The 23,431-nt window shown below is 37.7% G+C and overlaps 1 protein-coding gene across 14 annotated transcripts in view; it reads left to right on the forward strand.

The window, feature by feature from the left end:
- Nucleotides 1-23,431, forward strand: part of IFT81 (intraflagellar transport 81) — a 106,894-nt gene that overhangs the window by 73,622 nt on the left and 9,841 nt on the right. For 3 of the 14 annotated variants that reach the window (XM_025473882.3, XM_025473884.3, XM_025473883.3), the window contains exons 18-19: nucleotides 2,078-2,123; nucleotides 9,289-9,432. In XM_025473882.3, the coding sequence (XP_025329667.1) occupies nucleotides 2,078-2,123; nucleotides 9,289-9,432 (190 nt within the window). Of the gene's footprint in view, nucleotides 1-2,077; nucleotides 2,124-9,288; nucleotides 10,031-13,674; nucleotides 13,708-23,431 lie in introns of those variants that run through there. The other 11 variants (XM_025473886.3, XM_025473889.3, XM_025473890.3 and 8 more) reach the window with 11 other exon arrangements.

Below are 23,431 nucleotides of genomic sequence, written 5' to 3' on the forward strand. Positions count from 1 at the left end.
CTTTGAGTATCACTTTTTGTCTTATGGAGCATTACAATATAATTATACTTTTGGGGCGCCTCTCTGGCTCAGCTGGTAGAGTATGCGAGTCTTGATCTTGGGATTGTAGGTTCAAGCCCCATGTTGGGTGTACAGATTACTTTTAAAAAATTTTAAATCATAAAAAAAATATATGCATAATTATACTTTTGTTTAAAAATCCAATACAGGGCAGCCCCAGTGGCACAGCGGTTTAGTGCCACCTGCAGCCCAGGGTGTGATCCTGGGGACCCAGGATCGAGTCCCACATCAGGCTACTTGCATGGAGCCTGCTTCTCCCTCTGCCTATGTCTCTGCCTCTCTCTCTCTCTCTCTCTTTGTGTCCCTCATGAATAAATAAAATCTTTAAAAAAAATCCAATACAATATTATTTGTATCTTTTTATTTTTACTTGAAAATTATTTGGGTTTCTTTAGCTTACAAAAGAAATGCTTGTAAAAATAATAGTGACCATTATGAAGTATAGTACACAAAAACTGAATGTTGTCCATATTGTCATGCCTATTGTTAATATTTTGGTGTAGGGGCACCTGGATGGCTCAGTCAGTTGAGCATCTGACTCTTGATTTTGGCTGACCTCATGATCTCAGGGTTGTGAGATTGAGCCCCTGTCAGGCTCTAGGCTCAGTGCAGTCTGCTTGTCCCTCTTACCGTGCTCCTTCCCCCCCGACTTGCAATTATTCTCTCTCTCTCTCTCTCTCAAATAAATAAATAAATACCCTTTAAACAATAAAAATAAATAAATAAAAATATTTTGATATATAATTACTCCATATTCCTTTCCCATGCATTTGTGTGTGTGTGTGTGTGTGTGTGTGTGTGTGTGTGTGTGTTAGCAAATGCATGGGAAAATCTTGTATGTATATGTATACAAAAATCAGGTTAAATTACTTATACAGTTTTTATTTTTTTAAGATTTTATTTAGTCATGAAAGACAAGAGAGAGAGGCAGAGACACAGGCAGAGGGAAAAGCAGACTCCATGCAGGCAGCCTGATGTGGGACTCAATCCCAGGACTCCAGGGTCACACCCTGGGCCGAAGGCAGGTGCTAAACCGTTGAGCCACCCAGGGATCCCCTACAGTTTTTCTCTTAATTATTTATCTAAAATTCTCTCTTTCAGTATTTATAGCTCTACCCCTTCCTTTTTACAAGTCTATATTATTCCTTTGAATGGATGTACCATAATTTATTTAAATATTTCCCCATCTATTTACACATAGTTTATTTGCAGATTTCACTGTTACAAGCAATGGTGAGGTAAACAGTCTTTACATATATTTTTAGTTATGAGAATTTTTCTTTAGGATGACTTCCTAGAAGTAGAATTGCAGGATTAGATGTTATATAATATTTATTTAAAATGTGTATTCTAAAGGGCAGCCCCGGTGGCGCAGTGGTTTAGCGCCTCCTACAGCCCGGGGTGTGATCCTGGAGACCAGGGATCAAGTCCCACATGGGGCTCCCTGCATGAAGCCTGCTTCTCCCTCTGCCTGTGTCTCTGCCTCTCTCTCCTTCTCTGAATAAATAAATAAATCTTTTTTAAAAACTAAAATAAAAAATAAAATGTGTATCCTTTCTCCTTTCTACAAACCTCTTCAAAAATAAAGTGTGACTGGGGTGCCTATCTGGCTTAGTTGGAAAAGCATGCAACTTGATCTCTGGGTTGTGAGTGCGAGCTCCACCTTGGTTGTAGAGATTACTTAAATAAATAAGAACTTAAAAAAATAAAGTGTAACTTAAGCAAATGTGTTACCATTGTTTTAAGTGTAAATTAACCAGAAATAGTACTCAACATTTTAATTCTCTTTATTTCTTATGCAGTGTTTTGTAGGTTTTTTTCCCCATAAATTACTGTTTACTAGAAGAATTGACAAAAGATGGGGAAAGAGTGTGTTTGGTAATGGTTTTCATTCTGACTCCAATACTCTAAACTATGTTGTCTAATATGTTTATATTGATAAGTTAATTTATAATTTAGTTGTATGATCAAATCAATTGAAGAAAATTGAAGCTAAATCATTATGTTGATTTCCTAGGGAGCAGTATACAAAAAATATTGCTGAACAGGAAAACCTTGGCAAGGTAGGAATATATTATTTATTTTTTTAAGTGTGTCTAATTCAGGCTGTTAGTACATGATTTTATTTTATTTTTTATTTTTTTAGTGCATGATTTTAATATTCTTTTTAAAAGGTTATAGTACAGTTTTCTTTTGTTTTTTTTTTTAATTTTTATTTATTTATGATAGTCACACAGAGAGAGGGAGAGAGAGGCAGAGACACAGGCAGAGGGAGAAGCAGGCTCTATGCACCGGGAGCCTGACGTGGGATTCGATCCCGGGTCTCCAGGATCGTGCCCTGGGCCAAAGGCAGGCGCCAAACTGCTGCGCCACCCAGGGATCCCTATAGTATAGTTTTCAAAGGGAAATTGCATCTTTCTTAATCTCTTGCAAAAATGAAGACTCTTCTTCAGGAATTTATGAGTAGAGTGTGTGTATACAAAAGTGAAAGCACATGGATTTTTGGAGAAAAACAAATCTAGTTTTAATTAACAAGGAGTTTGGGATCCCTGGGTGGCGCAGCGGTTTAGCGCCTGCCTTTGGCCCAGGGCGCGATCCTGGAGACCGAGGATCGATTCCCACGTCGGGCTCCCGGTGCATGGAGCCTGCTTCTCTCTGCCTGTGTCTCTGCCTCTCTTTCTCTCTCTGTGACTATCATAAATAAAAAAAAAAAATTAAAAAAAATTAACAAGGAGTTTATGAGAAAGTTCTGGATAAGAAACAAAACTGCCACGTGTAATAAACTATAACTTTTTAGATAATACTCAGGTATCTCTTTATGAGATAAGTATGAATTTATTTATTTAATAAAGACAAAGCTCATTACTGTGATCCAGACACTGGTCCATGCCCTTCACATTGATTCATTTAACACACATAATCAAAAAACCTTCCTTATTATTCCATATTCAGCTCCTTCCCTGCCAGTCTTATGAAAGCAGGAATATGTGATTAAGTCTTGTTTTCTCAGTTCTCTAAGACACTCCTAGTAGAAGAGGTGGTAGATAGTAAAGGCCTTGACCACCAGGACTTAAATGACCTAATTCATTGATTATTTTAATTGACTTCATAAAGCAACACATTTGACAGTAATTTTAAAAATACCAGCTCTGTCGTTCTTTTTTTTAAAAAGAAACATCTATGGGGATCCCTGGGTGGCTCAGTGGTTTAGCGCCTGCTTCAGCCCAGGGTGTGATCCTGGAGTCCTGGGATCGAGTCCCACATCAGGCTCCCTGCATGGAACCTGCTTCTCCCTCTGCACTTCTCTCTCACTCTCGCTCTCTCTCTCTCTCTCTCTGTGTCTCTCATGAATAAATAAAATCTTTTTTAAAAAATCTATATTTATCAACAACTCAGGACCAGTCATCAAGTAGGCTAGCTTCAGTCCTAGGTTTGTAGTTCTGAACAAGCCCCTTAACCACTTTGGAGTTCACTTCCTCATATTCAAACTGAAATAGGTAGTTTAAAATTTTTCAATTAAATTACCTACATGAGTTCTAAGATTATCTTCAATGATTTTAAATCTGAGTTGCAGGGGATCCCTGGGTGGCGCAGCGGTTTGGCGCCTGCCTTTGGCCCAGGGCGTGATCCTGGAGACCCGGGATCGAATCCCACATCGGGCTCCCGGTGCATGGAGCCTGCTTCTCCCTCTGCCTGTGTCTCTGCCTCTCTCTCTCTCTCTCTCTGTGACTATCATAAATAAATAAAAAAAAAAAATTAAAAAAAAAAAATCTGAGTTGCATAGTGAAGGCTAACCACACTTCACTAAACACCATTTTATGTTTCTTAGTTTCACTATTGAAAATTGAAATTTCTTATTAGTTTTTCTAATAAGAAAGTCAAATTTGTAGCACCCTAGTTAGGGATTGTTTAGCTGTAGTTTTTCTTTAAAAATAATGGCTATATATGGAATTTCTATTCAAATGATCATGAGTCTGAAGCTTGCCCATTCTGAAAGTACAAATGAAAAATAAGGCTTTGTTTCATTTTTAATGCATTGTATAATTAAGCTCTTGGTCTGACTCGATTGATGGCAAAATTATTCATCCTTATTTACATTTTCTTTTTTCTTTTTTTGAGAGAGTGCAAGCAGGGGTATGGGACAGAGGGGGAGGAGAGAGAGTATCTTAAGCAGGCTCCACGCTCAGCACAAAGCCCAAGTGGGACTCGATCTCATGACTCTGAGATTGTGACCTGAGCTGAAATCAAGAGTCAGACCCTCAACCTACTTGAGTTACCCAGGCACTCCTCATTTTGGTTTTTTAGATTTATTTATTTATTTATTTTAGAGGGAGCAGAGAGAGGCAGAGGGAGAGAGAGAAAAAGTCTTAAAACAGGCTCCACGTGGAATGCAAAGCCCAATGTGGGGCTCATTCTCATGACTCTGAAATCACAACCTGAGCCAAAACCAAGAGTCGGTTGCTCAACCAGCTGTGCCACCCAGATGCCCCTTTATTTACATTTTCTGGTTTGAATTGTTAATTAAAAAATATACATGTATCTCTGCTTTTATATAAGCACTGAATTGGCTTCCATAAACCTATTAAGTAATATTCTAAAGTTAAACTTTAGAAAATAAATGGTATGGAAAACAATAACATAATTACTAAATAGACTTTTGTAAAGTCTTTTGAAAAAGACTCCTTTAAAAACTAAAAAACGGGCACTTGGGTGGCTCCGTCGATTCAGTGCCTGCCTTCAGCTCAGGTCATGACCTCAGGGTCCTGGAATCAAACCCCATATCCGACTCTCTGCTCAGCAGGGAGTCTGCTTCTTCTGCTCCCTCTCCCTCTATGTTCTTTCTCGCTCTCATGCTCTTTCAAATAAATAAAATCTCTAGAAAACCATATGAAGACATTTATTATGGAAAATTTCAAGTCTAATAAAAGTAGAGAAATAATGTAATGAATGAATTTATGTGTAACCATCAGTCAACTTCAATAATTAAACTCATGACCAGTCTTGTTTTTTCTATAGTCCCATCCATTCCCACCCCAACTCATTTTTAGGTGAATCTCAGAGATCTTATTATTATTTTTTTGGTCATATTTCAGTTTGTATCATAAAGGCTGTTTTTGAACATAACCACATGCCATTATCATGCCAAAAATAATTTAACATAATTGCATAATACCAAATGCCCAATGTTCAAATTTCCCTGATTGTCTCACAATTTCTTAATGGTATATTTGTTTGAATCAGGATCCTAATAAGAGTTCATACAGTGCTATTAGTTAATATAGCTCTTAAGTCTCTTTCTCTAGGTTACTCTTTCATCTTTTTTTTTTTACAATTTATTTGTTGGAAAGTTAAAAAAAAAAAAAAACTGGTTATTGTCCTGATGCGTTTCCAACATCCTGAACTTTGCTAATGCATCCCTGTGGTGTCAACTACATATTCTTCTGTCCCCAGTATGTCCTGTGAATTGGTAGGTAGATCTATAGGCTTGATTAAATATGATTCGATATTTGGAAAACATACTTTATAGGTGGTAGTATATACTCTGTCCAGAAGCTCTGTTTTTATAATGTAGGCAGCCAATGAAATCACTTCCTAGATCCATTAAGTCATTAGAGATTGCAAAAGGATGACTTTCTAATTATGTTGTTCCTTCTTCATTTATTGGCTGGAATAATTCTGTAAAGAACAATTCCTTATCAACTACCTAGTTACCCTAAGGTACAGTTCATATAAGAAAGGCAGAATAACTGCTTGATTTGCTTATTTGCTGCTTTTCAAAATGATGAGTTTTTTTTAAACATCCTTGACAAGTATCTTTATGAATCTTAGATTTAACTTATTAGATATGTGTTGATCTATTTTAATTACTATTCCTGTCAGTGCTCAAATTGTACCATGTTTGGCTACTGGAAGTCTCTTGAATCCTTTTGAAATATTTTTGAAACAATCCTGCTAGACTTTGATGGCTTATTTTCTGGTATGACAAAACATTCCAGAGTCGTCCTGTACATGTCTTGTTCCAAACCTAGAATTGGCCATTTCTCTAAAAAAGTGTTCATCTGTTCTTTCTTTGTGATTTGTGAATAAATGCCCATCATGTTAATGTAAATAAAAAATGAAAGGAAACCTTAAAACTGATTCCTTCATTCTATCAGAGATATTGTGAGTTCTGTGCGCCTTCTTCCATTTATGGGATGACATGCCACACTCAAAAGGAAAAAAAGAAATAATTTTATGTTTGAAAGCATATATTTTAATCAAGTTGTAAACAATCACTAGAGATTTTTGGGTTTTAAGATTTAGTGTGATTATCAAGAATTAGCTTTCATCCAAACATTTCATGTTAGGTAATATATTTTCTCATATGAAAACGTTCCTCTCTTTTGTTTTGAAAAGTATGTGGATAGATGCTTTGTGTAGAGAAATATTTATCAAACCTGAATCCTTTCAAAGACCCAAATGTAATTGCTAATTACAGTGTGGCGTTTTACTGCAGGATCTTTGCAAAAGTGGTAGCAGCAGTCTGACAAGTGTATTTTAGCAAAAGGAGCCATTGATTAGCTGATCCCCCAATTGTCAGTCTGTATCGTTTAAGAAACAGTTCCTCAATCCTCTCCTTGCTAGAGTAGATCTAAAACACCAAACCTAGCCTTTCAAAGTCATGATAGCCAAAGTCTTTGAAACCAGCATAGACTGGACATCCACAGCCCTCCTCACGCCAACTGAGTTTTTGGAATTATACCAGCCAATAGTGCTACGATTCACACTACCATATACTAGAATTTGCCTTATCAAGTACTGTGGAATACTGTACTGAAAGTTATAAATTCCCTCACCCCTATTATACCACCTCCTCTTTAAAGAGCAATGAAATCTGTGACGAGTATTTTTTGTACAACTATCAACAAAACAGTAATATTAAAAGTAAATTATATACTAAGGCAATTGCATTCATAAATTTAAAGGTTTCAAATACACATGGTTATGAAGCACATTAAATTTAATGTTTCTGACACAGATGGTACCCACATCCTGTCTTCGGTTTCTTTAAATAACTTACAGGTTGTTGGGATTTTTGGCAAAGAATTATTCCAATAACATAAGAACATTTATAGCTAAGTAGTACCTTAATCTTAAAATCATTCTAAGAACTCTTAAAATTCTTGATCTGACTTACCACTTTTGTTTTAGTTCATTAGGACAAAAATATTTGTCAGATACTTTAAGTTTTTATTTAAATTCCAGTTAACATACAGTGTAACATTAGTTTTAGGTGTGCAACAGTGATTCAGCACTGCATACACTACCTGGTGCTCCTCACAAGTGCACTCCATAGTCCCCATCACATCAACTATTTAACCCATCCTCCCACCCATCTGCCCTCTGGTAACCCTCTGTGTTCTCTATAGTTCAGTCTGTTTCTTGGTTTCTCTCTCTCTCTCTCTCTCTCTCTCTCTCTCTCTCTTTTGTAACATAGACTTAAATAGATGTATTTGCATGCCAGGTATTGTGTCAAAAATTTGCTGGCTATATTTAAATTCTATTTTTTTTAAGGTTTTTTTTTTTTTTTTTTTGAGAGAGAGGGGGCACAAACATGGGGAGGGGCAGAAGGAGAGGGAAAAGCAGACTCCCCACTAAGCAGGGACTGGACCCCTGGTCCCAGTACCACGGGACCACTACCTGAGCTGAAGGCAAGTGCTTAACTGATGGAGCCACCCAGGTACCCCCAAATTCTGTTTTCTTAATTCTGCTCTGCTTTCTGTTGCTATTTGCTGATATTAGCCATAGCTGGGGAGGGCAGTCTTCAGTAGAGTGTTTTGAATCTAGTCCTCAGCTTAGTTTAGCCTATTATCTGGGCAAGTACCAATGACCAGACTTCTCATCTGTGTCCTTAAATCAACTAACTATGAGATCAATCATATGCCAAGAGAGGAAAGGATGGGGATGTTTCTCTCTTACCTGTTTCCGTGTCTTTGGTTGTCTTTCTGTCCTTGGGGGTTTCTCACGTTCAGTGTCACTGTGTGCATTTCTGTCACACTGCGTTTCCTGATGTGTGCACTATCATCATCTCTGTTTTCCTCTGCTTACCTGCCTACTTTCTCCTCTTCTTTCCTTCCTCTCATTGCCTCTTTCTGCTGTGCCTCCTTTCAGTCACCCTTTCTGAATTTGCCCTGAGGTTGAACCAAAGTATATATTTACAATTTATTGAAGGTTTTCTTGTTTATAATTTTAGAGTCTGAGTAGAACAGTTTTGACAAAGGGAATCATACAGGCTATTAGTAACACAATTCTGGGGGCACCTGGCTCACTTAGTTGGTAGAGCATGAGACTCTGAATCTCAGGGTCATGAGTTTGAGCCCATGCTGGGCATGGAGCCTACTTAAAAATAAATAAAAACAGGGGATCCCTGGGTGGCGCAGCGGTTTAGCGCCTGCCTTTGGCCCAGGGCGCGATCCTGGAGACCCGGGATCGAATCCCACGTCGAGCTCCCGGTGCATGGAACCTGCTTCTCCCTCTGCCTATGTCTATGCCTCTCTCTCTGTGTGGCTATCATAAATTAAAAAAAAAAAAATTCTGAGAAGGACTTGGCCTATTTAGTACTGTACTTTTTTAAAAAATCACAAAACCTTCTTCCTGAGGAATATATACATACAATTTGATTTATTTGGACGCATATAGAGCACACACAGATTCAGGAGAGAATATAATATTTAATAATAATAACAACATATATGATAGTTTATCAAGTATTTCCAGATCTATTATGTCATGTGAAAAAATAATCTTATAACGCAGATAATTTTATAATTATCCCCTATTATCAACCTTAATTGACAATTGAGAAAACTGAGTTCCAGAGAAATGGTATTACTTCCAACAAATGGAAGTAATACCAGGCTGGTGACAAAGCCACATTTGAAACCAAAGTCTTCTGACTTCCAAACTTCTCATTCTTTTTAACATATCATGATACTGTTCACTTTGCTGATTCCCTTTAATTTTTCCTTCCCTTTCTATTTTCATATTATTTTTAACTTAAGGCTTCCTACGTCTATAATCAGTTTAATTTTTATCATCTTAGTCTTCATACATCTCAGGAGAACCTGGTTTCATTAACTGTTATTCATCAGATGTACACCATATCATATTCTTGTGATGATCACAATAGAAGTAAATCCCTGTAACTGAGATTTAATCATTCTTGCTTTGTTTTGTTTTTAATGGTAGAAACTCCGAGAAAAACAAAAAGCTGTACGAGAAAGTCATGGTCCAAACATGAAACAAGCAAAAATGTGGCGTGATTTTGAACAGTTGATGGAATGTAAGAAACAGTGCTTTCTGAAACAACAAAGCCAAACTTCCATTGGTCAGGTAATTCAGGAGGGAGGAGAGGACCGGCTGATACTCTGAATTCATGTGTCATCATTTGAGGTTTTAGTTGATATTACTAGATGTAATATAAATTGTGTAAGCACAATCCCATAATGTATTTATTTTCTGGAAAGTAATTTGTACAACATTTTGCTTTCAGATTAGCATTCCCTGTTAAGTTTCCTTGGAAGAAAATGTTAATAAGTTAGATCTAGGTTTTAAAGTTTTTTAAAATGAAAACAGCTTTTATTGTTTTGCTTAGTTTAGATATCAGTGGTGTCTTAGGAGTTTTATGAGACAGGAGACTACGTTTACTCTCCATAAATGTAAGCATATGTCCATTAAGAAGCATGTAGTTTTCTTTTTAATGCAATAACCCAATGGCTTAATGTTCTTCTTAATCTTTTTTTAACTTTAGAGGAATCTTTTAGGAACTAATATCTCTTGTTTTGAAGAAACATTTATCTGAAGTTCAGCAATTCCTACAGTTTCACTTCAGTTTCTCTTTCTTCTGTAAAATTCAAGAAAATTTACTATTTTAAATAACATATTTGTTCTGTCTGTATTATTTAAAGACAAATAAAACTTGGTGCACATATGATGGCTATTTATTTTTTAATTATATAATTGTGTCAAATTATTTTTTAACTATTCATGTTCTAGTATTAAATTTAAGGATTTTTACTTATTTTCATTCAAAATCTATTATAGTATTTAGGTCTTACGGACTGTTATTTTAAATATAAAAAATAGTAATAGAATATAGAAATTATCATGTGCTAAAAAGCTACAATAGGATTCCAAGTGAAATTCAAGAGTCCAAAGTGCTTCTAATTTCTGCTTCATTTGGACAGAGTACTTGAAAACTTCTTTGATTTTTCCTTAAAGAAAGATGAAATTCGGGATCCCTGGGTGGCGCAGTGGTTTAGCGCCTGCCTTTGGCCCAGGGCGCGATCCTGGAGACCCAGGATCGAATCCCACATCGGGCTCCCGGTGCATGGAGCCTGCTTCTCCCTCTGCCTGTGTCTCTGCCTCTCTCTCTCTCTCTGTGACTATCATAAATAAATAAAAATTAAAAAAAAAAAAAAAAAAAAAAAAGAAAGATGAAATTCATATGGTACCTTTCATTTCAGTTTCATTATACTTATTTAAATGTCTTTCCCTTAGGTGTGCCTGGGTGGCACAGTTGGTTAAGTATCCAACTCTTGATTTGGGCTCAGGTCATGTTCTTAGGGTCCTGAGCTCTCATCAGCCTCCACACTCCGCACGAGTCTGCCTGAGACTTCTCCCTCTGTCCCTCTGCCCCATGCTTATTTTCTCTCTCTAAAATAAATAAATCTGGGATCCCTGGGTGGCTCAGCGATTTAGCGCCTGCCTTTGACCCGGGGCGCGATCCTGGAGTCCCAGGATCGAGTCCCACGTCGGGCTCCCGACATGGAGCCTGCTTCTCCCTCCTCCTGTGTCTCTGCCTCTCTCTCTCTCTCTCTCTCTCTCTCTCTCTCTCTATGTCTATCATAAATAAATAAATCTTTAAGAAAAAGCAAAATAAATAAATCTTTTTTAAAAAATGAAATGTCTTCCCTTTAGATTTGAAAACTCAGATTTCAGATTATTCTAGATTATTAGCATGTCAGTCTTGGGTTAGTTCTCTGTAGCTAGCTATCCTGGGATGGCAGTAAGAGGCAAAAAACATTTCAATGAAAAAGTTGTTTCTACCCTGTGCAAAACATACAAACTTGATTATGGGATCTCTTTGTTTCCAAGTAGGTTCTACTCTTACTTTTTGTTTGAAAGCTTCTTTCTTGGTAATCAGAGAAACTTACCAGCATGGGAGAGTATTGGTAACTCTAGGAGCTATCGCAAGAAGAGATGGGATCCATCAGAGCAACGAAGAACTTACCAATAAAGTGTGGAAAGAAACTTCTTGGGGCGCCTGGGTGGCTCAGTCAATTAAGCATCTAACATTGGCTCAGGTCATGATCCCAGAGTCCTGGGATGGAGACCTGGCATCCAGTAGAGCTTACTAACCAGCAGGGAGCCTGCTTCTCCCTCTACCTCTGCCCCTCTCCCTGAGCTCTCCCTCCCTCTCTCTGTCTCTCCCTCTCTCCCTCCCGCTCACTCTCTTTCTCAAGTAAATAAATAAAATGTTAGGGGAAAAAAAGAAACTCCTTTTAATTAATTTCAAGAAAAAAAGAAGCATTTTAATATTATTATGTGGTTTGAATCTGGTCCTTAGGTTACTTTATCCTCCTATTTGGACAAGTATCAGCTACCAGAATTCTTATTTGTGCCTTTATTTTTTTTAAAGGTTTTATTTATTTATTCATGAGAGACAGAGAGAGAGAGGCAGAGACACAGGCAGAGGGAGAAGCAGACTGCATGCAGGGAGCCCAATGTGGGACTTGATCCTGGGACTCCAGTATCACGCCTTGGGCGGAAGGCAGCGCTAAACCGCTGAGCCACCCGGGCTGCCCATGATTTGTGCCTTTAGATCAACAACTAGATCCACTAGATCTAAAAGAGGAAAGGCTGTGTTTCAGTGTGGAAACAAACCTTTCTTAATTCAATAAATCAGTTTTTGAACATTAAGGTAGATGCATTTGCTCAGTGTTGGCTACTGGCTTGTTATTTTTAAGCTAGTAGCGAGTGATGTTCCTTTAACCAGAGTATGAATTCCTTTTCAAATATTTGAAAAAGACTAGATGTCCCTCACAGAAACAACATTTTATTCCCCTAAGGAAAATCAATTTGTAAGATTATTAAGCTTGGTGATTACTTTTTTTAGCCTTCACTATCCTTGATACTCTTCTCTTAATTTTAAAAATTGTTAATGACAGATACTCCAAGGAATGCTTATAATTCTGATTTGATTATTACTTGCCATCTTTAGTCCACACAGAAAGTATATGTGGATTAGACGCTAGGCAGCTCCAAAATTACTTTATTAACTGAAGCAGAACATCATTATTACTTCAAGAAAAGCAAGCTGGAAAAAAAAAAAAGCAAACCCTAAAAGTACAGAGTTATTTATAGTTTTTATGTAACATTGGACATTTAGTAATGCATCTTTATGGGTTTTATACAGTGACTTTCCACTCATTTTGTGATTTGATTGGAACATGAAAAAGGTTTGACTAACTCTGACAGTTTTTGACAACTGGCACTTACAGAAGAGCCTATTACATTTTTCCTTCAGGATTGATACTCTAGCTGGCTAATTGATGAGAGTACTTAATTGTTTTGGAAAATAATCTGTCTTCCACATGATGGCCCAAATAAAGAAGAAAAATGTAGCCTGTGAAATCTGCTTTTGCGTTCATGGATTTGCTTCTCCTAGGACATGGTGTTGCCAACTATTGCATGGGACTGACTGTATAAACTGTAAATTTCAAAAGGCCACTGCTTATCTTCCTTTCTATATTAGCTCAGGAAATAATCCGACTTTAAAGGTTTTCCTTTAAGAACAATCTTATAATAGGATAATGTCTTTTCTGTTATAAGTCTATTAACAAATCCAAGATTCTGTATTTTTCCGGTCCAGAGAGTGTACCAGAAAAATGTTAGTTAGAACATTGTTTAAAGGCTTGTGGAGGGATCCCTGGGTGGCGCAGCGGTTTGGCGCCTGCCTTTGGCCCAGGGCGCGATCCTGGGAGATCCGGGATCGAATCCCACATCAGGCTCCCGGTGCATGGAGCCTGCTTCTCTCTCTGCCTCTCTCTCTCTTTCTCTCTCTCTCTCTCTCTGTAACTATCATAAATGAATAAAAAATTAAAAAAAAAATAAAGGCTTGTGGAAATCAAACCAGATCTCAGGAAGTTACAGAACACTTAACCTTCTTTAGATTAATACTTTTTATCATTTTGCTTAATTTCAATGGGCAGCAATAATAAAATATGCCATTTCATTAAACTATATCAAATCCAAATGTATCACTCTGCCTTATTTATATAATATATATAAATTTTCTGGAAAATTTTAAGCTCTGTGCATTTTTCAAGTTTGATTATTTCTTAACTTTTAAGCTAACATGATAAGAGCACCTTTTGGTAATTGGAGTACAATGAATATATTGCTTAAACTAAAAATGTGTAAATATAGTGAATTCTTCTGAATTGAATTTGAAAATATGCACAAATGAATAACTTGACAAAGCTGCCTTTACAAAGGCAAAATCCAATTTGTATTGAAAAATGACTTCCTATGGAGATGTGTGTCTTATAGAAATCTCCTTGTCATACACAGGCATTTATCCTACATTAGTGACTAATGAATATGAATCAAAGGTTTGTTTCTACAAACGATTCTAGGCACTTACATCATTCCTCTTGTTTGGCATGAAGGAGTGTTTAGCCCTAGAGAGTGGGTAAGTAAGCAACCTGATGATTAACTTCCATTAAACTTAGTTATTTCAATAACTTATCCATTGTTGTAGTGAAAGTAAGATCTAGATTGTATATATAATAAATCCTTTTTTAAACAATCTGTGGCAGCCAGGAGATTTTTTTTTAAGTTGCACTTTTATTAAATATAAAATTGCTTCTCTATCCAGAAGGAGCTACTGGCTCAGCTCCTTTTCCCTTTCCTTTTAATGAGAACAGTTTAATTAGAGCTGTTTAGTATATGGCAGCCCGGCATGAGGTGAGCATTTTGTCCAGGACGGATAGAGACCATCCAAAGTTATCTGTATATTTTTGATCTTTGACTCTCCCATCTTAAGACAATACAAAAAAGAGAAAGTTGGCTGTAACAGTCATTCAGTCCCATCCCATCCTTGCAAAAGAAATAAAAAACTAAAACACAGAATCCAAGCAAGTATTTTTTAAAAGACTTGGACAAACATATGCTTTCTGCTCCCATGCTCCCTCTTTTGGCAAAGTGGAAGTACTTTCTCTGCAAACAGTTAATTTCACAATTTCCTCTCTAGGATTACTGAGAGACTTTGAGTCACCAAACTCGGTTTACTGCTATGGAAATTCACTCTTCAGACAGAACACAGGAGGAAATTAAAGATTTCTGTTTTTCAGTGAAAGTATTGGTTTCCACCTCAGTTCAGAGTGTAGCAGCAAGTTCCTGGCAGGGCTGCTGCTTAGTACTGCACGTGGTAACCTGGTAAATAGCCATAGAATTTTGGAGCTTGCAAGGAACCTCAGGATGATTTGTGTAGTCATTTATTAAATTGGGACCTTTGAGAGCTCTCTTTCATCCTCTCAACAGTGCAGAAATCAGTACTGCACCGCTTATAGCAAATCACTTTCCAGCCTCAGTGGAGTAACCGCAATGCGGCTCACTCCTCACGAGGGAGCCTGTTTCATTGTTAAAGAGCACTGATTAGTTTCTGGGTTCTAAAAATGAATCAAACTTACAGAGAGAGGAAAAAAATTTAAATATCATTTAGGCAAAGCAAGATTGAACCAATTTTACTCTGTGAAGCTTTGTAACTATAATCATTATTGAGCACTTAATATGGACCAGATACTGTCCTAAGTGCTTTCTGGGTCTGAACTAATGTAACTCTCACAATAACCCTAGGAGGTACATACTATTATATCCATTCAATAGATGAGGAAACAGGCACAGATAGGCTTTCACAGTATTACACAGCTAATCACTGTGGGCAGAGCCAGGACTGGAAACCTATGCTCTTCACTCCTCTGCTCTATGAACTACAGCGTGACCCCTGTATATACTGGTTGAATATGTGCAGGCAGCTTGATGTCCATTTAAAGAACTATAATTGTGTGAAATTATGATTCTTTTTTAAAAATCTGTTCACTTAATGTACCTAAGAAAAAACTTTAGTAAATGAGTGAAAATAAACTACCATCCAGATTTGGGAATTATGCTAAAAATGAATGTCAAGTAAATGCATAAAAGAAAGGAGTAATAGTTTTAGATATAGAACAAATGGAAGCTTTATAGGTTGTAATTTAAATCTCCATAAAAGTGTTAAAATCATATATGTCTTGTTGCTGACATATAGATAGATTCCAGTTTTTTATTTTATGAATAATGCTGCAATGGAACTTAAAAATTGAATACAATACTTAATTTGAAATACAATATTAAGCAAAACCACTAAATTTATTTGATTTGGTCGAATCCAGAATCCACTGAATTGTGAGCTGTTGTTTTTTTTAAGATTTTATTTATTCATTTGAGAGAGAGAGCATGAGCAGAGGTCAGAGTGAGAAAGAGGAACAGGCTCCCCACTGAGCAGGGAGCCCCACATGGGGCTCCATCCCAGGACCCTGGGATCATGACCTGAGCCAAAGGCAGATAGATGCTTAACTGACTGAGCCATGCCGGCGCCCCCATTGAATTGTTTTATAGACATTTCTTGCCTTCCTCAGTGAAAATGCCAAGGCTAAACCAAAGAAGTTAGCAAGATTTTACTTGATTAATTGAAGAATGAAATTGCAAATTCATTTATTTATTTATTTGCAAATATTTATTATCTTCTGTGTGCCTGACATTGTGCTCAGTGCTAAAATCTAACGTGAATGTGACCTGTTTTGACTTTCAAAGAGCTCACTGTCTAGAAGACTCTACTTTTATGTAGCAAAAATTAAAGATCTTTTATGTTTAAAAAAAAACAAGGAGCTCAGAGGAAGAAGCAACTAAATCTGACATGGGGGACTGAGGAAAGACTATTAATGGAAGAGGTAGGACTTCAGCTGGGTTTGTAAGAATGAGTTAAGATTTTGATAGTCATGGGAGAGGAGAAAGACATAAAGGTGTCTGAGAACATGGCATGCTCAGGAAATGACAAGAAATCTAGTATGGCTCAGAAAGTAACCCAGGTGCATGAGGGAGAGGAAGGAACTTCTATCATGTGCCAAGCTCTGTAATTTGTTGTGCTAGGTACTCAGCTAGACTCTCTGAAAAGGTACAATAAGTGTATAAGACATGGCCCCATCATTAACAGGACTAACAATACATTGAACGGCAGCAAACATATTAGAACCCAATAATCAAGTGCTAAATTCTGTGGTGCTATCAAAGTTCAATCACAACAGAGACCTAAAGAGGACTAAAGGGTCAAAGTGGAGTCCTAGGAAGTCTCATTCAAGAAGGAAGAATGATGGGGGCCTGAAAAGATGAGGATTTGGACAGGTGAATGGAAGAGCGTGAGAGGAACGCAGATGGATGAAACCAGCAGGTGCTCATTGGCCCTTTCCTGCATCCAACTCCGTATCAAGCACATCAAGCAGGAAAAGGCATAGCCTCCCCTTTCAGGAACTTGAAGTCTAGTTATCAAGATGAGAAATGTAACCAACAACTGAAGCAGTTTTTAGCACTGGATCATCCAGTAGGCAAACTGAGACACACTGAATTTTCTGAAAGTGTTTAATATTTCAGAGATCAAAAAAAATATTTCAGAGATCAAAGAAGTTTTCTTTAGAAAAATAATAACTGGAGCACCTGGGTGGCTCATTCAGCTGAAGTGTCTGCCTTCAGCTCAGGTCATGATCCCAGGGTCCTGGGATCGAGTCCTACATCAGGCTCCCTGTTTAGTGAGGAGTCTGCTTTTTGCCCTCCCTGTGCCTTCACTCCCCCTGCTTGTGCTTTCTCAATCTCTCCCAAAGAAATAAAAATCTTTGGGGGGGGGGGGGGGAAATAAAAATCTGAACTATTAGACTTCCTTACACTTGTCTCAGGGTTTAGGATCTCTAAAAGTTTCAATGCAGCTTTCTGGAATAGGATTAGGAGTTAACAGACCTAAGGGCAAAAGGAGAAAACACTTTGGGCTGGAACAGTTCGGGCAGGCTGGAGAAGGAGCTGCAGGTACAAGTTAAAATCCTTCTGGACACAAGGGCAGAATGTGGCTCAGGGAGGAAGCAAGAATTCCGTGAGGAAGAGGAAGTGAGAAAGGAATGCCCCTCGAGTGCTAGCCAGGCAATACTAGAGGGAACTGGGACTAATTTGGAGATGGAAACCAAATTGTTGAAGGTTTTGAGGTGGTGCAATTGGGAGTCATGTCCTTATGGTGTATGATAATCAGGAGTTGTTAATATCCCTGCTTCTCCTTGGACACTTGATGAAATGAGAGACTTGCTACATTGTAGAGAATGACAAACTGATCACTGCCCCCAGGAGACTGCTATCATGGACTAAGTTTGGTTTTTTTTTCATGACAGAGGAGAGGCAATAAGCCAGTTACTTATTTCTTTGCATTTAGGGGGATTTTTTTTACACTAATGCAGAAAATCGGCCTTTTATTCTTTGATTCAGGTTACAACACTGTGCCCTCTCTACCATCACTCTTTTGTTCCATGTAACATTTTCAGAGGTGTGAAAAAAAATTGATAATTCCAAGGAATCAGGCTTAGAAACAGTATATTTAAGAGTTATACGTCTGTTGAGAGGCATTTTTATAAGTTTACATGATTTTCTCTATATTAAAAAATGTGAGAAAGAATTCAGAGCTGATGTAGAACTGTGCTTGATTTCTTTTTCTTGAGAGTAGGAAAAAGAACTCCTTTTTGTTGTAGTTAATTGCCAAGTCACCAAGGAAAGCCTCCACGCTTGACGAGACCCACTTGCTAGTGACTTGGCAATGTCAAACAAATGTTCAACTTTTATTCTGACACTTCTTGAAGAATTTGATTGAAACTATATATGTCCAGATAACACTCAGCAAAGTGCCCTTCTTGCATTTGTTTCAAGATATATTTGGAAACAAGAGAGATGACCTTGGATGCAGCTGCTTTTCCAATGTAGGACTTCTCTCTGGGTCTACTGAATATTTCCCAACATTGAAAATTCAAAGGATGGAAAAACATTTTAGTTACTATATGCCATAAGTCCTATGATGGAGGATCCCCGCCCCCTCCAGCGATATGTTCTGCCTCTAAAAGAATGATATATTTAGACCACAAACTCTATGTTAGCTTTCTAACCATCTATTTCAAAGTACATTTAGAAACACATTTGCTTTTCATCAGAGCGCCTTTTTGTAATCTAAATTGAGCTGTCCTTGCTTTTTAAAATATTTTAGCATTTGAGAAATAAAAAATAACAAGCGGTTAACCTTTCACCTTTGCTTTCTGGCATTCAGAATTTGTTCTGAAGCCAGGTTTCATTGTGGCTTGATGTAAGATCTAAAAGAAGACTGGGGAGGCTCTGACATCCCCGGCTAAGGTTATTGCCACCTGTCCAGATGACAATACAAGTCCTGCTAGCCTAACCTCAAGCCTGAAAGCCAAGGTTAGCTTCCAGTTGAATCTACATTTAGCCCATGAAGATGGATGGTTTTAACTGTCATTACAGTGACGTTCTTTCAGTTACCATTATGCATATTTTGGAGGTTTAAGCAGTTCCATTTTTAATTTGTCATCACAGTCACAGGACAAGACTTAGGTAACCTGTTTGATGAAGTGACTTTACTTAAGCAAATAAATAAGAATTAGAGTCTGATCATTGTCCTTCATGGTATATTACCAGAGATAGTAACATTTTCTATTTTCATAGAATATCCTAAGATGTTATAGTCAGAGCATTTACAGAGATGATTGCATTGTTAGCAACAGTACATGAATTCCCAGTAAAATGTGTTAGGCATGTGCACATGCACACATGCACCTGCAGACTAGAAAAATACTGTATTATAATACTTGAAAGCATAGCTTATTCTCAAGGATTCCTTATTGCTTGATTTGGAATCAGATTAATTACATCAACCATTAGCCATAAGATGAGTGATTTTGAATAGTCAACAGATTATAAAAACTATCACCACTAAAATTCTTTTAAAGATGATCCATCCCATCAGATAATAGTCTGATCTCAAATTTTTAATTGTTATAAATTATTGCCCCAGCCTTGCTTTGCAATTTCCAAGTTCAAAAACTGGTGACTTTTATTTTTAATCTGACATTTACCCATTTATAAGAACGGATTTTCCATGGGCATAGCTATCTTGTGTACATTTCCATTATTTTACTCACGTTGAACTAGAGTAATTGCTGCAGTCACGGCACAGCCCTAATTAAGGAAACAAGAGTTAATAGTAGCCAAACTAATAGATTTTATAAGATAAGCAGTAAAGTTTGCTCCTACTGGTGCCAAAGACAACTCCCAGCTGCACAACTTTTGAGCTGTGCTGTATAATGATATGAAAAAGGAAAATAAGATGATACCTACAAAATGTTTCCAAGATCTATAGTGCTCAAGGAAGATTTTAATGAGAGAAAAGTCTCAGAGAAAAAGTAGTTTTATTTTAAGTAATACAGAGATTAAATGTGAGTTTTGCTGAATGTTTTCATAAAACATTATCTTCCAAATGTATGTTTTCTCATTCCCTTTTTATAAAAACATATACAAAACTTTGAGCCAAAAAGAATATTCCTGCGTGGTTTGTGCTGATTACGTTTGTCAGGACTGTCAGGAACCCTTTTCCCTCTATCCAGCTCTCCTTATATTCTCAGATACTCTTAACCAAATCAGGGCATTATTGATGTTCAGTTAGTTAAGTATTCATTGCTTGGGAATTAGTATCTCGCTGTCAACTTTCCTAGGACAGTAGAGATTTCTAGCAACTACAAAGTGAATGCATTTCTCTAAACCCTTTTTATCTGTGTCTTCCATAGATGGAATTCATATCCAGCTGCCTGCAGATTTATATAGATTCTGGTTTATCCAAATATTTGCAGTACCATCAAATCAAGAGTTTCTTTTGTTCTTATCATGCCCAAATATCTTACCTTGATCTTTTTGTTACAAAATCCAGATGTGTTTGTTTAATGAAGGCAGATCGAATATGTCCCTGGTTCAAACTCATTTTAGCATCATTTGTTTTTTCTGTCCATGATCCTCTCCAACTTTTTTTGTTCTCATATTTTTTTCTCCTTGTTTATGTATCATTCCATTACTATTTAAACTTTCTCTCATTATATCTCACATATTTTCTTGCCACTAATAAGTTCACTTTTGGAGCATCTTCCAATTTTTTTTTATTGAGGCAAATTTGATATATAACATTATATGAGTTTCAGGTGTACAACTTATAATTAATCATCTGTGTACACTGATGATGGTACAACTCTGTGATGATGCTACAGCTCTGTGAATATATTAGGAAACACTGAATGTGTGAATGCACTAAAAACCACTTTAAATTGGTGAATTGTGGGATCCATGGTTGGCTCAGAGGTTTATTTTTTTTTAATTTTTATTTATTTATGATAGTCACAGAGAGAGAAAGAGAGAGAGGCAGAGACATAGGCAGAGGGAGAAGCAGGCTCCATGCACCGGGAGCCCGATGTGGGATTCGATCCCGGGTCTCCAGGATCGCGCCCTGGGCCAAAGGCAGGCGCCAAACCGCTGCGCCACCCAGGGATCCCGGCTCAGAAGTTTAGCACCTGCCTTTGGCCCAGGGCATGATCCTGGGTCCTGGGATCGAGTCCTGCATCGGCTTCCTGCATGGAGCCTGCTTCTCCCTCTGCCTGTGTCTCTGCCTCTGTGTGTGTGTGTGTGTGTGTGTGTGTGTGTGTGTCATGAATAAATGAAATCTTTAAAAAATTGGTGAATTGTGGGGTATGTGAATTATGCCCCAATAAAACTGCTAAAAATAAAAATATAGGGCAGCTCAGATGGCCCAGGACATGATCCTGGGGACCCAGGATCGAGTCCCATGTGGGGTTCCCTGCACGGAGCCTATTTCTCCCTCTGCCTGTGTCTCTGCCTCTCTGTGTGTGTGTGTGTGTCTCATGAATAAATAAGTAAAATCTTTTTAAATAAAAATATAAAAATATAGTAACAAGTCAAATAATATCAAACAATATTAGTTTAAAAAAACAAAAAGCCCTCAACAACCTCAGTCTTCCTACTTCTCTGAGGCATTTCCAAAGTTAGCTTCTGGAATATTCCTCCAGATGTTTTCATTATATACATAAGTGCTTGTGTGTATTTACAGCCTTTTAAAATGGTACACAAAGGAGGTTATATTCACTGTTCTGCAACTTGCTTACTGCACTGAAGTCTTTGCACTCTTATGCAAGTATATCTGTCAGAGGAAAAAGAAACCATGGAAGTAGCATTATTATATTCAGAGGTATGTGCATTTAAAATTTTCATAGATAGATATTGCCAAATTACTGTTCAAAAAGCTGGTAATAATTTGCAATCCCATCAGTTGTGTATGACAGAGCCTAGTTTGCCATTCCTTTGCCTAAGCTAGGTGTACTAGCTTCATAACATCTTTGTCAGTATGATAGGTCTAATGAATTATTTTATTTTGTATTTTTGAAATTATGAATGAGATTGAGTTTTTATGGCTTATTTTTGATTGATTATGTGATATTTTTTCTTTTCTTTTTTTTAATTTTTATTTATTTATGATAGTCACACAGAGAGAGAGAGAGAGAGAGAGAGGCAGAGACACAGGCAGAGAGAGAGAAGCAGGCTCCATGCACCGGGAGCCTGACGTGGGATTCGATTCCGGGTCTCCAGGATCGCGCCCTGGGCCAAAGGCAGGCGCTAAACTGCTGCGCCACCCAGGGATCCCTATGTGATATTTTTTCTAATTGAAAAGTCCATAATTTTAATTGTAGAAATTTTGAATAATTAAAATCACATAATCTCACCACCCAGAGATTAGCACCATTTACAATTTTACTTTTGATCTTTCTATGAAATTTATTTTGTGTTTTTTTTAAGATTTTATTTATTTATTCATGAGAGACACACAGAGAGAGAGAGAGAGAGGCAGAGACACAGGCAGAGGGAGAAGCAGGCTCCATGTGGGGAGCCCGACATGGGACTCGATCCCGGGACTCCAGGATCACGCCCTGGGCTTAAGGCAGTGCTAAACCGCTGAGCCACCTGGGCTGCCCCTATCTTGTGTTTTGTTTTGTTAGCAAATAATGAGCGTTGGTGGTAGAGGAGCTTATTTTTATATTTAAAATACGAAGCTTACAAAAGGAGGTTATAATTCTGCTACTCAGAATATTGCTTTGAGCTCTTTTAATCAAGGTGCTATATAAATATTCAGTGGACTGAGCTCCCCTGTACCAAGCTTTTGGGATCAGCTAGTGGAAAAATCATTAGCATTCTTTCCTTGACACTGTACTGTCACTACTAGGGCTCAAACTGGATGAGATTTCCTGGGAGCCAACAGGTCTCTCAGTAAAGTAGTTGGACCTCTACAATCCTTTAATGGCATGGAATATAGAAGAATCCTGTACCTTAAAAAACAAACACACATTTTATAATACATGTTTATGTATGTGCCCACATTTATAGTCACTATTCTCTCTCATTTTCACACAAAAGGATATGAGATTAGTGAGCCAAGATAGGAGCATGCAGAAAGAATGCTGGAAATCTAGGGAACAGTAAAATGATTAGCGTACAGGGTCAGCCATTCAAAGACACAAGTCCTGTATGGTAATCCTATGTTTCCTTACCTGGTTCTTCTTTGGACTGGAAGAGCATGGAGTGCAGGGTAGATTCTGTTCACAGACCAAGGCAACTTTGATCAGTGAAGATTGAATGAATGGAAGTGAAGGAATGTGACCTTGACTAAATCACTTAATTGCTTTGGACTTCAGTTTCTGTCTCGGAGCATATGACTCCTGATCTCAGGATCATGAGTTTGAACCCCACATTGGGTGTAGAGATTACTTAAAAAACACAAACTTTGGAACACCTGGGTGGCTCAGCGGTTGAGCATCTGCCTTCAGCTCAGGGCGTGATCCCACAGTCCCGGGATCGAGTCCCACATCCGGCTTCCTGCATGGAGCCTGCTTCTCCCTCTGCCTCTGTCTCTGCCTCTCTCTCTGTCTCTCATGAGTAAATAAATAAAATCTTAAAAAAAAAAAAAAAGGCACAGAGAAAACTCCTGTTTTCTTCTAAGAGCCTTTAGTAGCTCTTATATTTAAGCCTATAATTCATTTTTGATGTATGGAAGAGATCCAACCTCAGTATTCTGCATGGGTGCGCCTATTTGTCCCAGCACAATTTGTTGAAAGACCCTTCATTCCCTACCCCGCCCCTCATT

This window comes from Canis lupus, chromosome 26 (genome assembly GCF_003254725.2).
Source record: "Canis lupus dingo isolate Sandy chromosome 26, ASM325472v2, whole genome shotgun sequence".
NCBI lineage: Eukaryota > Metazoa > Chordata > Mammalia > Carnivora > Canidae > Canis > Canis lupus.